The following is a 15,681-nucleotide window of genomic DNA, read 5'->3' as shown; positions in this document are numbered from 1 at the left end:
CCAAATGGGAAGTTTGGAGCAAAACAGGGCAATTTGGGATCTAGTGGGAAACATGGACACAAAAAGCAGAATATGGGTTCAGTACTCAGAAATATGGACCAAAAAAGGAGAATTGGGGTGTCCAAAAAAAGGGAAGTTTAGACCCAGAAGGGGGAGTTTCGGCACTGAAAGGCAGAATTTGGGCCAAGAAAAGGTTGACTTGAAGCTCCCGGAGTGGCCCGGCTGGCTCAGTGATGAGGTTTCTCTTCACTCTGGTTTCCAGCCAGCACATGTTTGTGGGGTTCACTGATTTTCTTCAGGAATTCAAGTCTTAGCAAGCGAGTAAAGAAATCAGGGGGGGACTCTCTCCCTGGATTGCATTCCACAGTTTATTTCTGTGAAGGGGAATCCAAAGGGCGAAAGACAAAGGATTTGGGGTCTGGGGGTCTCTTTTAACAGGGTTTCTCGGAGGGAGGGAACATCAGAGAGAGAAACAATTCTTTTTCTCAGCTGGTACATCTTACAAACATTCTACAAATCAAGGTTCACACACCAAGATAAGAAATAACAGACAGCAACTTCTTCAAATGGCCACCAAGGTGTAGGAGTATTCTCCAGAGAGGAGCAGAGGGGGAGAGAGGGGGGCTTGGTTTCCTGGCAGCACAGGGGGGAAAGAAAGGGAAGGTAAGAATGCCCTCTCAGCTTCCACAGCTCAGAGGCATTCTGGGACAGGAAAAACAGAGTTACAAACTCCCGGGTTGGAAAGAAGGGTCTTTCTGCTGTCACCCCCGCGCTTTCCCGGCCTAGCGAAACTTCCAGCAGCTGGAAATGCCAGCAGGGTCTTCTCTTTACTCTATCCGGCCTCTCGCCCTGGAGCTGAGGAGAAAAACTTCAGTGACCATGGGAACCTGACTTCAGGTAAGCAATAGGAGAAAGAGAAGTGTGGGGGGGAATCACAACTAAAACAGGGGAAAAGATCCATTTCAAGCTATCAACTACTAACAGAAACTAACTTAACAACATTCTAACAACTTTACCACAACAAAAGGTGAATTTGGGTGCCCAGATAGGAAATGTGGACCCAAAAGGGGAAACTTGGCTCCTAAAAGGAACAGTTTGGCCCAAAGCTGGGGGTTTGAGCAACAAAAAGGGGCAGTTTAGATGTAAAATTGAGAGTTTGGATTAAAACAATGGGAGTCTGATGCTAAAAGGTGAACCCAGGTGAGCCAACGGCAGCCAGGGGGGAAATTTGGGGGAAGAAAGGGAGATTTGGGATAAAAAAGGGGATTTGGAGCCAGAATAAAAGGGAGTTTGTGTCCAAAAGTGAGGATTTTTTTGATCAACAAAAAGTGGCAATTTGGATCTTAAAGTGAAAGTTTGGATTAAAACAAAGGGGAGTCTCTTGCCTGAAAAGGGAGTTAGGCAAAAAATAAAACAATAGTTTGGTCCCAAAAGTGTGATTTTGGGGCCAAAAAGGTTTATTTTGGATCTAAGAAAAAGGGAATTTGGGGTCAAAATGGGAAGTAATGAAACCAGGAGCTTGTCATTAACTCATGTTAATAAAAGTGTGGACATGATTCTAACTTGAATCAGCCCCACGCAGGATTTGGGGCTGAGCCCAGGAGCCTCAGGCACTGAGAGAAGGGTGAAGAAGCTGCTCCAGGAGTCCAAAGGCAAAGTCCAAGTCCCTTGGAGCATCAGTGGCCCCAGTGAGGGCAGGGAGTGGCAAAGGCTCCCCAGGGAGTGGGGAGAGCAGATCCTGGAGGCCAGGACTGCAGGGAGCCAAAGGCTGTGAGCAGGAACTGCAATGCTGAGCAAGCCCTGGCTGGCTGGAGGCAGCAGAAAGGCCAAGCCCTGAGCCCAGGCCTGGCACAGCAGGGCCTGTCCCTCACGGGGGGCTCGGGGCTGTTTGTGGGGCAGGGGGATGTGAGGGGCAGCAAGGACAAATGCCATCAACCTGTGGGACCCTGCAGATCCTCATGGAACCAAGGGCCAGCGGGAGCCAGCAGGGCCTGACGGAAACAAGAGGCCACTGGGAGCCTGCGGGGCTGCAACAGCCACAACACTCCAATGATGGCGGCAACCAAAGGCTCCTTGACTTGCCTTTGGTGCACGGGACAAACCCCCAGCAGATATTCTCAAGGGACACTGAGGCAAAGAATATTCTTAGTTGCAAGGGACCCCCAAGGACCAGCAATTCCAGCTGTCAGGTGAATGGCCCACAGAGGCATTGAAGCCACAGCCTCGCTGATATCAGCACCATGCTCTGACCAACGGAGCTCAGAGGTGAAAACCACACAGAATTTTACTGGCAAAGTACAGAGAACCAAGGGACTTGGGCAAAGCATTTAATACAACATCCAGTTGAACATAAAACACTTTCCACAGCAGTAACTGCATTAAGTTAGCCCATTTAACCTGCAAACCTTTAACCCTTGAGGTGTTAAGGTACTCAAAATCATTCACTGCAGAGCCAGAGAAGGCTGAGGAATGATCCTGGACACAGGTCAGGGCAGGCACTTGTTTTTATTTAAATGCACAGGGAACAGACCTCTTGCAGGTCTTTGTGTTTCAAAAGAAAGGTAGATATTCATGAAGAAATACAAAAAGTAATACTACAGTATTTGTAAATCACACAAAAGTAGAAAGTTACCAATGAATAAATGCAGAAATAGGGAAAACTAAGGCTGAGATTCCAAAGAGTTACATTCAAAAGGCTCTGCAGCAGAAAAGAGAAAGTTTAATACTTCTGAAAATAGGTCATCAATTTTCTCAGGGCAGCCTTGAGCTCCTGGTTCCTCAAGCTGTAGATGAGGGGGTTCAGGGCTGGAGACACCACTGAGTACAGAACTGACACTGCCAGATCCAGGGATGGGGAGGAGATGGAGGGGGGCCTCAGGTTGGCAAAAAAGCCAGTGCTGAGGAACAGGGAGAGCACGGCCAGGTGAGGGAGGCAGGTGGAAAAGGCTTTGTGCCGACCCTGCTCAGAGGGGATCCTCAGCACAGCCCTGAAGATCTGCACATAGGAGAAAACAATGAACACAAAACAGACAAAATATAGAAAAGCACTTAGGACAATGAGCCCAAGTTCCCTGAGGTAGGATTTGGAGCAGGAGAGCTTGAGGATGTGTGGGATTTCACAGAAGAACTGGCCCAGGGCATTGCCCTGGCACAGGGGCAGGGAAAATGTATTGGCTGTGTGCAGCAGAGCATTGAGAAAGGCACTGGCCCAGGCAGCTGCTGCCATGTGGGCACAAGCTCTGCTGCCCAGGAGGGTCCCGTAGTGCAGGGGTTTGCAGATGGACACGTAGCGGTCGTAGCACATGATGATCAGGAGACAACACTCTGCTGAGATGAAAAAGACAAACAGAAACACCTGTGCAGCACATCCTGAGTAGGAGATTTCTCTGGTGTCCCAGAGGGAATTGTGCATGGCTTTGGGCACAGTGGTGCAGATGCAGCCCAGGTCAGTGAGGGCCAGGTTGAGCAGGAAGAAGAACATGGGGCTGTGCAGGTGGTGGCTGCAGGCTATGGCACTGATGATGAGGGTGTTGCCCAGGAGGGCAGCCAGGGAGATGCCCAGGAAGAGGCAGAAGTGCAGGAGCTGCAGCTGCCGTGTGTCTGCCAGTGGCAGCAGGAGGAAGTGGCTGAAGGAGCTGCTGTTGGGCATTTCTTCACTCTGGACATGGTGGACTGTTGAAAGAAGACATTGAAAAGCTGGGACAGATTTCCTTGAGTCAATTCTATGCTATTTTCTTACAAATTTACTCAAAATTACTTCTCTTTCTCTGGGGAAATTTCATTCATTTTTTTACTTATTTTTGAGCTCAAGTTTTGCTGCTAAGTTACTGTTCCTTGTTGTGAAGGGGCAGGAATCCTCTTTCAGCATTGCTCTCAGCCTGAGCACTGGGGAGCCCAGAGGGAAATCAGGGCTCCCTGTGCCCCAGGGCACTCAGACCTGCTGGTCTCACACAGGAGCCCTTTGATCATTACACCTCCCTCTGTTACAGGGTGGCTAAACATAAAACATGCTTGAAAAATAAAGCAGCCTTTTTAAAGGCTCCAATTTCTAAATAATTTTCCTGAGACATTTTTTTGTCTCTGTGCAGCTGGACAGGGAGGGATACCCAGAGCTGGTCTGGCTCTCTGCCTGGAGTTGTGCCTATTGGGAGCTGTTTCTCTCTATCCAAGCCTTGTCCCTGCCAGTGCTCCCGAGCCCAGCCCAGCCCTGGGGGCTCAGCTCTGCCCTGCACACCCCTCCCAGCACAGGCACTGCCCAGGGCCATCTCCCTGCCAGCAGGGCCTTAAGGGCAGCTCAGACAAACAGAGATGCTGCAAGCCAAGGTACTGCTGCTGCTGGCTGTGGCTAGAGGAGGCTGAGGAGGCACTTTGGGAGGGAGAGCTGAGGCAGCTCTGCTGATGCCCAGGGTGACAGTGCAGGAGTCTCAGTGACACAGACAAAGCTGACAGCCCCTTGCCCTTTCCTTTAGGAGAAAGCCGAGAGCAGCCCTGGCCATGCAGCACCATCTCCACGGCAGGAGGAATCTGCCCTGATGGGGGTCGCTCCTTCCCCCTCCAACTTCTCCCCACCGCCCATGGGGAGCTCCCAGGCAGGCTGAGAGCTGCCCCTGGCAGGTGGCAGATGCCCTGGGCTGGCAAAGAGCCCTCAGGGCTGCAGGAGCTGCTCTGCAGGACAGCCCTGGGCAGCCCTGGCTGCAGCCCCAGCTTCAGCCCCTGCAGCCGTCCCTGGCAGCAGGAGCCGTCCTGCCCTGTCCCTCTGAGGGTGCCCAGGGCAGCCCCGCTCTGCAGCACATCCTCCCCAAACCACAAACGGCAGCAGAGCCATCCCTACAGTCATGTCAGTGCTGTCATGGGGCAGCTTTAGGAGATCCCCGCAGCCAGAGACTTACTGTGCCAGCAGTTGGGAGCATTTCTCCATGAAGAAGCTCAGACTTGTCCTTCCAGTTGCTTTAAGGCACCCAGGTAGCTGCAGGCAGTGCCCTCAGCCCTGCTGGGCTGGGAGAAAAGCTGCTCATCAGGAGAAATGTCTTTTTGAAGCTCTTCTTGGTTGCCAGGAGCTGCCTCTGTGCCAGGAGCTCGGCCCAGCTCAGCAACAGCACCAGGATTTTAATGACCCTCTCAGGGCTTTGGTATTGTTTCCACCAGACTCAGTCCCTGAGAGAGTGTTCAAAAAACTTCTCAAGAAGTTTAACTCAAAGTTAAATTGGCACTCCAATTTAAAGTTTCAATTCAAAGTTTCTTGAAGTTTTAATGGGTCCCACTGAGGCACTCAACTGGGAAAGTGTCCCCAGGTTCCAGGGAGAGCAGAACACTGCAGGCACTGATGACAGGTGGGGACAAGCAAGGGAAAGGTGTCTGTGGTGCTGAGCAAAGCTGGATGTGTTTCAGGAGTGCCAAGGGCCAAGGGCTGAGCCCCAGCCCCTGGCAAGGCAGATGCTGTCCCTCCCTCATTGCTCAGGGCTCTTCCCGGGCCACTGGCATGTGGGGATGTGCAATGCCAAGGGCAGCACCATGGGGCGGCCCCTGCCAGGCTGCTGAGCAGGGACAAGGAGGCAATGAGGCCCCAGGGCTGCCAGGGTCACTTGTCTCCTCCTCATGGCTCAGGCCCAGGGCCAGCAGCCATGGCCAAAGGGCTGCACAAGTTGCCTCTGGCAGGGCCTTGCAGCTGCTGCCCATCCCTGTGCCCTCTCCAGCCCAGGCTGCCCTACGGTGTCCATGCCCTGCGCCTCTGGCCCTGCAGGCTGTCGTCATCCCCCGGCTGCCCCAGCTCTTTGGGCCCTTCCTTTGCTGACAGCTTTGCGTCCTGCCTGCCTCTGCCTGGCCACACAAAGCCTTGGCCTTGATACCAAAAGGGTTCATTCAATTTTTACCGTGCCTGTGAAATTCTAGCACAGGAACAAGGCATGCAGGGCCTGCTTTCTCAACAAGGATGGTTGAGAGAAAAGAAGACATCTGGCTCAAGGGTGCAGTGATGGGAAAAACAAGGACTGAATCTGGGAACTCGGGGTTTGGTTTTATGGAAGTGGGTAAATTGTAATATGCATTTAGCCACTGTGTAAAAGCAACACACTGGGAGAATCACATGTCCATGTCAGGTTAGGAGTTATCCCATGTTGGACCTCAGGCCTGAATAAATGATACCCTCTTAAACACTAAATTAGTGTTAAGGAGACTTACTCTGATGTTTCAGAGCCTTGCTGATTGCAGGGCCTCACAGAACCAAGGAGTCAGCTGTGACACTGGGCAAACTCATGGAACAAAGGGTCCATTTTGACACAGCAGAACCCCACGGAACCAAAATCCATTTTGGCACATTGGGGCCACATTGAACCAATGGTCCATGGTGACACTGAGGAACCTCTTGGAACCAAGGGGCCCTTCTGACACAGCAAGGCCTTGTGGAACCCTGGTCCATGGTGACACCATGGAACCGCACGGAACCAAGGTGACCATGTTCTACTACAGAACCTCATGGAACAAAGGGCCCATGGTGACACTGCAGAACCAAGGAGACCATGGTGACACTATGGGGCATCATGGAACCAAGGGTCCATTGTGACTCTGCTACCAAAAATGGGAAAAAATAAAAGAAACTGCTTCACAGCAAGGGAGCAGTGAGAAGCAGCATTCTTTATTCAGCCAGATGCACAAGGCGGAATAGCTCTTCCCAAAGGTGTGCATGCTGGGTACAGGAAAGTTCCTGCTTGTGGACTGTATTTTACATCCATATCCACTGACTGTCACAGAATAAACATACATATGATAATCATTTCTCTGAAATCATTAACATATTTTCTCTTACCTTCACAGCTGTGTTCTTCTGTCCTGGGGGTCTCTTTGGTGGTCCCTGGTGCTCGGTGATGCCAGAGTCAGACCTGACTGCCCGGTGAACTGGTAAAAGTTGGCACAACTGGAGCCGGTCGGTTTCCAATTCTTCTTACACAACGGGCATGGTGCAGTTCCATGGGCCAGGGGGTTTTGAAGAACAAGAACTGTGTGTGCTCACCAGCTGGAGATGGTTTTTCATCTGGTAACATCCCCCTTTGGAGGCTTGTGAAGCTTCTCTTCTCTTCAAGCCTTGCTAAGCCTCCCATCTGTGGTGTCTGCTGGAATTCAATGCCCTCCCCATCCCACAGCAGCCCTGCCTTTCCCTCCTGCAGCCTTGGTCTCCAGCACAGCCATGGAGGCTCTTTGGGCTCTGGACTTTTCCTGCAGCCACCAAGGGCAGCTGAGCTCTGCCCTTGCCACAGCCAGCCCTGGCCAGCACAGGCCATGCTCAGCAATTCCTTGTCTGTGCCTGGCCTTGCTGCCAGCCCCGGCAGCGGCTCCGTGGCCCCTTTGTGCCCCGCTGGCTCAGCCATGGTGCCCCAGCCCCTGGGCAGGCCCAGCCCAGGGCAGGAGCATTGCGGGTGGGCACGGCCCCTGTGCCATGGTGCCCACAGCAGCCCTGGGTCTCTGTGCCCCATGGCCTCCCTGCTGGGCAGCCTCTCCCAGCTCCTGCAGAGCCCGTGGCACCTGTGGGCCTGCACACACAGCCCTGCCCCGGGCTCTGCCGGGCTCTGGGCCAGCACAGAGGCCGGGCAGGGCTGGCCATGGCCAGCAACAGGCCCTGAGCCCTGCAGGAGGATGGAGCTGGGCCACAGCCAAACTCAGCCCAGGCCAAACCTGGGCTCAGCAGCCAGGGCTGGCAGCACCTGGGGACAGAGCCTGGCGGTGACAAATGTCCTGGGCCCCCTCCCTGCCCTGCTCATGCCACCAAGGGCACAGAGCAGCCTCCTCTCTCGGCCACTTGCCTGTTTTCAATCCCTTGCCCTGTAGGCGCTGGCCCTGCCCCACAGGGCCTGGGCTGAGTCCTGTCCCTGCACGCTCACCCAGGCTGAGATGGACACTGCTGGTTTCTCTGGCAGGCTCTCTGAGCCCAGCCCAGCTCCCTCCAAGCTGTCCCAGCTGCCCTGAGCTCTCGGCAGCAGCCAGGGCCTCTCCCCAGCACAGCCCAGCCAGCTCTGGCCCCACAGCTCTGCTCAGGGCAGGCTGCTCTGGGCACTGCCCCACGGCCTCAGCCCCTCTGCAGGGCACAGCAGCAGCTGCAGCTCAGAGAGGCCTCAGCCCCAGCCATGGGGGAAAGTGCCTGGCCAAAGGAAAAGGAGGCTCCCTGGGTGCCCTGCTCCCCTCTCCAGGAGATCCTGGCAGCTCTGCAGCCCCTCCTGCCATCCCATCTGCCCAGGCCAGCACCACAGCCCCGGCCTTGGGGCCCTCAAGAGCTGCTCCTGCTCCAGGCCCACGGCCCATCCCAAAGCTGGGGCAGCCACAAAGCTGTGCCCATTGCTGGCCATTCCTGCTCTCATGAGGATGGATCCTCAGCCACTTGGAGGTTGCTGATGAATTTTACTTTTCCACAGGCCTCTTCTTTCTTGAGCTCTTCAGCTGGGGAATTCAGTGACAAAGGCTCATTAACATTTGTTCAAATCACCCAAACAAGATAAGCCCACGGGAAAAATTCAAGTCATCAGTTCTTCCGTGGTTAATTAGACAAATTTCAGAAGCATATTCAAAGTAAATTTACTGTACTGAAAACAATTGAGATATAATTGTTTGGTCCTGTTTAGTTTTCTTTTTCTGTTTCTAATCCCCAGTTGGTATTAATCCCCAGCACCCCCTCAGGCAGTCTGAATAGATCTGAAAATAAACACCCCTTCTGGCTGATGATCAATCAGACTTTGTCCCTACCCCCACCCCACCATTTCCCCCATCCAGCCCCTGGGACTCAGAGCAGCCTTGTGCAAATCTGACAAACCATGGCTCTGCCTTCATTTCCCTCTGCTCCAGTGCAGCTCATTTGGAAGTTTTCCCACTAAAGTTATGGAGAAATATTAAAAAGAGCTTCTAAGAAATGTACATTCCTGTTATAAAGGATGTATTTTATTCCTGCTCTCTTTGGAGCAGAGGTGATTGCAGCATTCTGTGATTGATAATGACCCAGGGTCTCTCCTCAGGAGGTCTGGCCTGCTCAGAGAAGCTGTGCCTTGAGGTGTGAGCCAGTGTGGACAACCTTGCTCCACATTCCCCAACCCCATCCTCTCTGTCCTCCCTCACCTGGGACCTGCTTTGCTTGGAGAGCTGCCTGCACTCAGGCAAAGAGGGGATTTTCCTTTCTCTTTTCTTTTTTATCTTTTTCTTTTTTTACGCAATCTAAAACTCCCAAGTTTCATTGTTGAAAACAGACCCACTCCTCAAGTGTGTGCCAGCCCAAGGTGCCACCAAAAGCACTCCAGACCTGCCCTGGGCCAGCTGTGAGGGTGGATCATCATCCCAACCTGCACTGGGCTGTAAGAAACAATTTCGAGAACCCGGATGCAAGTGTTAAACCTTGGTTAGTGCTTTGTTGTAAACCAGTTCAATTGTTTCATTGTTTATCCCAAGTTCAGGTTATTAACTCTTCTCTTGTTATGTATTAGCTGTACTTACCCTTTGCTCTCATGTCCCTGTCCTGTCGGGAGATCACCGCCACTGCTCCCCAAAATGGCGTCCCCGGCCCTGAGGAGGAGGATGACATAAGGGCCTGTACGTAAATGAGAGAGACCAGAGACACACAGGACACACACAGACTAATAAGACTCCGGAAACAACGAGCCACACTAAAAAGAACAAATCAAGACAGCACCATGAGGAAGCAGGAATGAACAAGGAAGACCCAGAGGAGTCCCCTGACTTCCTCCCAAAAGCTGACATCACCAAGGGGGAACTCGACCAGGGTGACATCCTAGACTCTGAGCCAAAGAAGACGAGCATTCCTGCGGACTCCTGTGAGGACGGAAGCTCCGACTCTGCCGTGTGGCAAACTTCAACTTCCTCCTTCACTGTGTGGAATCTGGGAGCAGTGGCGGTGTGTGCGACCCCTTGGGCCCCCACCCAAGCTGATTCTTGGAATAAAGGCATTAAAAAGGACCTCTAGTCCTGCCCAATTTATTTCAGCTGGGGGCTCGTCTGGGATATCCACACCAGAAGAGGACACCGGGGACAGGACGGCCGCCTGCCTCGCTGGACCTCTCGGGACAACCGGCTATTGACTGATATTAGACCACCTTACACATGGGGTGGAAGCCTTTCCAACAAGAAACGAGACAGCCCAAACGGTCTCGAAGATAATTTTAGAGGAAGTAATTCCCCGATACGGGTTAGTGAATAATATAGATTCAGACTGAGCTCCACACTTTGTGGCACAGTCATTACATCAAATCATCAAAGCATTAGGTATAAAATGGAGGCTACATACTCCACGGCATCCCCAGAGTTCAGGAAGAGCTGAAAGAATGAATAAGACTCTTAAAAATGTACTAACAAAATGGATTGAGGAAACAAAACTCAATTGGTTTAAATGTTTACCTCTCGCCTTGTTGAGAGCTCGAACAAGGCCTTGGTCAGACTTGCGGGTATCTCCTTACGAAATGATGTTCGGGCTCCCCTTCTTATTAACACCCTATAGCACTGGAGATTACCTCGAGGGACAGGATGCAGTCCAGAGATATTTGAGGACTATAAGCAAGACCCTAGAAAATGTCAGAAAAAAGGAATACCTTCCCCAGACCTCTCCTCTAGACACCAATGTACATAACATTAACTCTGGGGATTGGGTGTTGATAAAGTCCTGGAATAAAAAACCATTAACTCCAACATTTGAAGGACCATTCCAAGTACTTCTCACAACCCACACATCAGTGAGGACCCTGGAAAAAGCTTGGACCCACGTAAGCAGAGTGAAAGGACCAGTCTCTCCTCCAGAAGGAAGTCTGGACTCAGCTGCAACTTCTACAAGCTCTCCAGAGTGGGTTGTAGTCAAGCAAGCTGAAAGACTCAGATTAACTCTCAAAAAGAAACCTAAAGACAGTTAGACTGATAATGGACAGTGATACTGTTAAGTGAAATGGTTTGTAACAGTTGTTAAAATAGTTTTACCATATTGTTGCTAGAACGGTTTTGTAATATTATAAGCTTGTAAGCGAGTTGTATGAATTACTGAAAAGGTTTTGCTATATTGTGAGTTTAGAGAAGGTGTAAAAAGGGTTCTCAGAACAAGATCTCCAAAATCTCCTCCGAGGCATTTCCTAAGCTATTCAAAATTGACAGGGAAATAGAGAAGGAGTTAGCTCAAAGAAAGACCTGGGACCTTACAGTCTCCCTGTTACTAGGAGGCAAGACTGGGTGCACTGATCAAGATGATGGCCCATACCAGACTCCTAGGAGGATATGTGATTTTTGTGCTCTTCAGAAGCACCATGAGTAATGGGGCAATCCCCTGCACCAAATGTTATCATCCTCTATATGATGGGGAAGACTTGGTGTCACTGCTAAGGGTCCACACTGACATAAACCCGAGCTGCATAGATCCTTCTCAGCTGACTACCTGTCAGGAAGATGGAAAAGTTTATTGGATGGCCCAAAATCCTGCCTCTTATAGGCTACGTTTACTTGGAGAATGCCCCACAGGAGATACCTGGCTCTGCTTTGAGCAAGAAACTAATCAAAAACACCTAGTAAAAGACAGGGAGATAAAAGTTACAGATGAACTTAGACAATTTAGAAATATCTACTGGGAAGAATTTATTTATCGACCTAATAGAAAGAATCAGCAAAGAATTAAATCTAAAAGACTGTTGGGTCTGTGGGAGCACTCAAATGTCAGAAATTTGGCCCTGGGAAGGGACCAGTCTAAGCCCCTTAGAAATCCTAAGGTGGAAACAGACCAAAGAAGAATCAGGAATTGTAAAAACAAGGGGGAAGGAACAATGGAACTTAAAGTCAAAAATAATTGGGGAAGAATTCATTACAAGAAAAGGAAAAATGTATAAGACCCTAGTCGGAAAGATGGTGTGCAAAAGGTATTTAATAATTAAAGATACAAACACTAAATGGGTCCCCTGAAAACCAAACAGGTATTGGTCTGTTGGAAAGAAGGAGAAGGGATGTATCTATCATGAGGATTATGGGTTGCATGAGTGTGCTGAGAACGGAATAAACCCCTTTTGGGGAATAAGGGAAATATCTAAGTATTGGGAATTTCCATTTACAACAAGCAACAACTTTTGGGAAGCCCCCGAATATCTATTTTGGATTTGTGGTGACAAAGCATATACCAAATTACCTGAAGATTGGGCAGGGAGCTGCACAATAGGGGTTGTTAAACCTGCTTTCTTCCTGCTCCCGAAAGAAGCTGGATCCACCTTAGGAGTACCTATATATGATGATTTGAGGAAATCCCAGCGAAGAAAAAGAGATATTGTTGAAGTAGGAGTGACCAAAAATGGAAGGGAAAGATATAGACCCCTGAAGAAATAATTAAAATGTATGGGCCAGCTAGTTGGGCCCAAGATGGGTCCTGGGGATACCGCACCCCAATTTATATGTTAAATTGCATCATTCGACTTCAAGCGGCACTAGAAATAATATCCAATCGAACCGCCATCGCCCTCGATCACATCAGTGATCAATTATCCCAAACAAGGTCAGTCATATACCAAATTAGGCTGGCTGTAGATTACTTATTGGCACACGAGGGAGGAATCTGCAGGAAATTTAATTTTTCAGAGTGCTGCCTAGAAATAAATGACAAAAGTGAAGTGATCAGAAATATTTCAAAGGAAATTCGCAAAATAGCATATGTGGGAACACAAGAGTGGACGCATTTAATAAACACCAATTGGTGGGATGAGTTCTGGTCAATGAAAGGGCAATGGTGGAAAAAAGCAGCATTTATTACGGTATGTGCATTAGCAGAATTGACATTCTTACCATGTATACTCCTTTGTCTGGTTCGAATAATTACCTATATAACTCAAATAAGTACCTCAACCCAAGGAATAGTAACCCCACTACTGGCCCAACAGAAAATTACGAAATTAGAAGGCAAAGACCATGAAAGCACAAAAGAAATCTGTAACAAATATCAGAAGTTACAAAATTATATTCGCAAGAGCCAGAGACTGCAGACTGATGCAGACTCAAGTCTAATCAAAACCTAAGAGGGGGGGTATTGTAAGAAACAATTTTGAGAACCCAGATGCAAGTGTTAAACCTTGGTTAGCGCTTTGTTGTAAACCAGTTCAATTGTTTCATTGTTTATCCCAAGTTCAGGTTATTAACTCTTCTCTTGTTATGTATTAGCTGTACTTACCCTTTGCTCTCATGTCCCTGTCCCGTCGGGAGATCACCGCCACTGCTCCCCAAAATGGCGTCCCCGGCCCTGAGGAGGAGGATGACATAAGGGCCTGTACGTAAATGAGAGAGACCAGAGACACACAGGACACACACAGAGCGATAAGAACCCAGAAACAGCGAGCTGCACTAAAAAGAAGAAATCAAGACAGCACCACCAAACGAGGAAGACCCAGAGGAGGCCCCTGACTTCCTCCCAAAAGCTGACAGCACCAAGGGGGAACTCGACCAGGGTGACATCCTAGACTCTGAGCCAAAGAAGACGAGCATTCCTGCAGACTCCTGTGAGGACGGAAGCTCCGACTCTGCCGTGTGGCAAAGTCAACTTCCTCCTTCACTGTGTGGAATCTGGGAGCAGTGGCGGTGTGTGCGACCCCTTGGGCCCCCACCCAAGCTGATTCTTGTATTAAAAGCATTAAAAAGGACCTCTAGTCCTGCCCAATTTATTTCATGGGCCACTGCAAGGGGCTGTGGCCGTGGACACTGCACTGACCCCACTGCTGGGTTTGGGTTCCATGGCAACTGGGAGAAGTTCAAGTTTCCTTGGAAACACTGGGGAGAACTGGAACATACTGGGGAACACTGGGAATGCTGTGGGAGACACTGGAACATACTGGGAGTGATACTGGGGAGGGCTGGGACAAGCTGGGAACACGAGGAATGCTGAGGGGGGAATCTGGGTGGGTTGGGATGGACTGTGGGGGTACACTGAGACATACTGGGACAGACCAGGACATACTGGGAGTGATACTGTGGGATACTGGGACAAACTGGGGACACTGGGAACACTGTGGGGAAAACTGGGGGACACTGGGGTGTCGTATGGATGACACTGGGGGCAACTGGAAGGGAATGGGAATGAACTCAGGTGTATTGGGAGGGACTGGGCTCTACTGGGAGGGTGTGGAGGAGCACTGGGGTTGTACTGGGCTGTACTGAGGATGAACTGCGCTGTACTGGGAGGGTCTGGAGGAGCACTGGGGTTGTACTGGGCTGTACTGAGGATGAACTGAGCTGTACTGGGAGGAACTGGAGGAGATGAATGTGATGTTCCCGCCTCTGCCATCACCTATTGGCCAAAGCTCCCGCCAATCACCGCCCTCAGCCAATCACCGCCCGGCATCAGGGACTCGGGGGCGGTGCCAACAGTCGGCACCAATTTTCCTTTTTGCCTCTCACTCCCGTCATGCCCCGCGGCCCGATAGAGCCCCATTGCAGCCGGGACTACAACGCCCGTCATGCCCCGCGCTCCACAGAACCCCGGGGTCGCCCCCATCTGTCCCGTAAGTGTCCCCCAGACCCTCCAGGATCCCTGAGTGCCCCCTCAGCGCCCATTCGGGACCCCCAAAGCGTCCCCGGATCCCCTGAATGCTCCCGACCCCACAGATGCCCGTTACAGCCACTTCTGGGAATTCATCTCCTGTCATTCCCCGCGGCCGCTGAGCCCCTCAGAACAGAGTTCCGAGACTAAAATTACTGCCGTGACCCTCCCCCAAAATACCTGCCATGCCCCGCGCCGTAAAGAGCCCGCTTAGAGCTCCCCAGGCTCTCCCCAAGTGCTCCCGAGCCGTACACGTTCCCCCCGAGCTCCTCCAGCCACGGCTCGGACACAAAAGTGTCCCCCAAGTGTCTTCCCGGAGCCCCATGGGCCCCTTCGAGCAACTTCCGGGACTACAGCTCCCATCATGCTCCGCGGAGCACATAGAGCGCCATTCCAGCCGTGACTCCATCTCCCGTCATGCTCCGCGCCTCACCGAGAGCCATTGGCGCTGTGCCTGGAACTCCCGTGATGCTCCGCGGTGCCATTACACCCTATGATACCCGCGCCTACAACTCCCATCATCCCCCGCGGCCCAGGGATCCCCTTTAGAGCCCCCCAAGTGCCCACCCGGACCCCGAAGAGCCCCCAGATTCCCCTCCCTGACCTCCAAGTGCCCCCCTGGACCCCCAGGTGCTGCCCCGGACCCCGAATCGTCCCACAGAATCCCTAAGTGCCCTCCCAGTGCTCACCCGGCTCCCCCAAGCGTCCTCCAGACCCTGAAGTTCTCTCTAAATTCCCTCCCCTGACCCAAAACTGCCCCAAATGTGCCCCAGAAATGTCTCCACTGACCGCAGAGTGGCCCCTTTTACCCTCAGGAAATGGTAAAAAAGATGACAAAAGAGCTAAAAAATAGGACTAATTAGCATAAAGAGGGAGAAATATTGGTCAATTAATTAATGAAGGGAATTGTGTTACTTAGAACCAATGAGCAATAATTGTTCTAGTTGCTAAAAGTTTATCAATTATTTTATGGAAATATAAAATTAGGTAATGAAAATGCAGAATAATATTATTATAAAAATATAATTTTATTAAATAATAATATTTCAGTTATAAAGAAAAATAATAAATGTTTTCAATGTTTTAGGATGTCAGTCCCAGGTGGGCGATGTCAGACATGCTGAGGCTCGGGGTGAGGAGCAGCTTGTCCA

At 50.9% G+C, this 15,681-nt stretch overlaps 1 protein-coding gene across 3 annotated transcripts; it reads right to left on the bottom strand.

Moving 5' to 3' along the window:
- Window positions 1-1,425: 1,425 nt before the first annotated feature.
- On the bottom strand, window positions 1,426-15,020 carry LOC131590195 (olfactory receptor 14J1-like). Of its 3 annotated transcripts, XM_058860103.1 has the most exons (5): window positions 14,711-15,020; window positions 13,169-13,237; window positions 9,466-9,534; window positions 4,890-8,424; window positions 1,426-3,672 (listed from the first exon to the last, which is right to left on the bottom strand). In XM_058860103.1, the coding sequence occupies exon 5, from the start codon at window positions 3,647-3,649 to the stop codon at window positions 2,720-2,722; it is 930 nt and encodes a 309-aa protein (XP_058716086.1). In that variant the 5' UTR covers window positions 3,650-3,672; window positions 4,890-8,424; window positions 9,466-9,534; window positions 13,169-13,237; window positions 14,711-15,020; the 3' UTR covers window positions 1,426-2,719. The 3 variants fall into 3 exon arrangements, with proteins under 3 accessions (XP_058716086.1, XP_058716087.1, XP_058716085.1); XM_058860104.1 differs by lacking the exon at window positions 9,466-9,534; XM_058860102.1 differs by lacking the exons at window positions 4,890-8,424; window positions 9,466-9,534; window positions 13,169-13,237.
- Window positions 15,021-15,681: the final 661 nt, after the last annotated feature.

The sequence above is a fragment of the Poecile atricapillus genome, chromosome 32 (assembly GCF_030490865.1).
Source record: "Poecile atricapillus isolate bPoeAtr1 chromosome 32, bPoeAtr1.hap1, whole genome shotgun sequence".
NCBI classification, from domain to species: Eukaryota; Metazoa; Chordata; class Aves; order Passeriformes; family Paridae; genus Poecile; species Poecile atricapillus.
Note: the sequence above shows the minus strand (reverse complement) of the source record. Positions and strands in the feature narration are given on the sequence as shown.